This window comes from Cyprinodon variegatus, unplaced genomic scaffold, assembly GCF_000732505.1.
Source record: "Cyprinodon variegatus isolate N-32 unplaced genomic scaffold, C_variegatus-1.0 Scaffold479, whole genome shotgun sequence".
Classification (NCBI taxonomy): domain Eukaryota; kingdom Metazoa; phylum Chordata; class Actinopteri; order Cyprinodontiformes; family Cyprinodontidae; genus Cyprinodon; species Cyprinodon variegatus.
Window position 1 is genome coordinate 52208 of NW_015150932.1, and position 1822 is coordinate 54029.

Consider the following 1822-nt stretch of genomic DNA (forward strand, 5'->3'; position numbering starts at 1 on the left):
GCCTTCACAGCACATCTCCTCTATTACTCATCCTGCTGTTCTACGTTTCTTAGCTTTCCAGTCTTTCTGCCTTCTGAGCATGCTGACACACTGACCTCAACCTTGGCAATTTTGGGGGGGGGAACATCCCTGTTCTCATACACCTGCTTATGCATATTATAGTAAAATTCTATGTTTCCTGCCGAGGTCTAAGCGCCAAAATAAAATTCTTCTGATTGAGTTTTTAAAATTGAAATATAGTGTAATTAAAATAGAGTGTGTATGTGATTTAAATATAGCTTATATTTAGTATATAGTTTATATTGCAAATGCAATTAATTGCCCAGCCCTAATTGTCAACCTGTTGCTCTGTAATGTTAATAGAATGACCGTGTACATTTAGCAAGGAAAACGTGTTTCCAAACCGAACCATAAAGTGCCAGGACTCATAGTCAAACACTTTGGCTGTTTTCCTTCGTCTCCCCAGGGCTCAGTTATCCTAAACCATCACAGAATAAACACACAGTCTCTCCGCTGTAATGTGTTTTAGCTTGATCAGTGTTTGAGAGTAATACGTGTTCAACTGTGTGAATTATTCATTAGCAGCGAAGCTTTGATTCATTTAGCAGCTCTCTGAGTAAACATCTGCGGAGTCCTGCAGGGAAACACGCAGCCTTAAAGAGAAGAAGTCATTTCTCTGTTCTTCTTGCTTTCACAGATTGATCAGGAGGGACTGACCCTGCCGGAGAGAAGCCTGTACCTGGGCCAGGATGAGGACAGCGTCAAGGTGAGCATCCATCCGTGCTTCTACCTGCTTTTCCTGTGATCTATCTGTAGGATCTCTTCTCTTTAACAACAGATTTTATCTAATGATATAGGCTTTTAGATGAGGTCAGAAGAGGACATGAAAAAAAAATCCTGTTTGCTGGAAAAAACAATTCTATTCAGTTTATTTCTATAGCTCAATTCACATCATGTCATCTAAGGTCATTTTATTGAGATAATTCAACCAGTTTTCTTTCTAAGGAAAACCAGTGTGCTGGGATTACATTCATTAGTTTGGTTTATCTTTAGTTGAATTGTTTAAATTAAACAAAACCCACCAATGTTCAGTTTTAAAATGTCCTCTATGTGTCTGGGTTCTGCCCTCTGTTTAAGTTTATTTTTAGTTTCTTTGTATTTGTTGTTATTTTCTAGCAGTTTGTAGATCTTAAGTTGCTCTCTGTTGCCCCCTTGTGTTTGTTTCCTTTCCATGTGGCTTCCTTCTAGTTGGTTCTATTCACACCTGCTCCATATCAGCTCATTGGTCCATCCTTTCTTCTCCGTATATACTCCACCTCTGCAGTCACTCAGCGCTGGTTTCTCGTTGTTGTTTTGTTGTTCCGTCGTCTCTTTGCTCCCCATGTGTGTTTTCCCTCAGGTTTTCTGATTTTTTTTGGTTTTCACCATTTTGTACTTTTGGATTTTCACGCCTGTTTTACTCTGGATCTTTATTCAATCTAAAAACTCCCCTCTGCATCTGGTTCCTCAAAAACCTCCACCTAACCTTGACAATATGTATTAATCTGAAGATAAAGTGAGGCTCGTCTCGGTTTCTTCTTATATGTGAAGCAACAATATTAATAAGCAAAACCTTTGCTAGTTATTAAGTAACTGGATTATGTTGAACGCTCATGATCATCGTCTTTAGCTGTTTCAACTAAATATGAAAAAATGCTCGGTTGTTAAAGAACTGATTACAAAAGAGCGTAAAAGACGAATAATGAAGAAGAAAATTATTATTATTATTTATTTTTTCCTCGTCACAGTTTATCTCTGTGTCACATTTAAAACTTTGTTCATC

General features: G+C 37.9%; 1 protein-coding gene across 4 annotated transcripts in view; it reads left to right on the plus strand.

Annotated features, from left to right (window-relative positions):
• Positions 1-1822, plus strand: part of ecel1 (endothelin converting enzyme-like 1) — a 68980-nt gene that overhangs the window by 19403 nt on the left and 47755 nt on the right. For all 4 annotated transcript variants that reach the window (XM_015389877.1, XM_015389878.1, XM_015389879.1 and 1 more), the window contains exon 3: positions 698-766. In XM_015389877.1, the coding sequence (XP_015245363.1) occupies positions 698-766 (69 nt within the window). The remainder of the gene's footprint in view (positions 1-697; positions 767-1822) is intronic.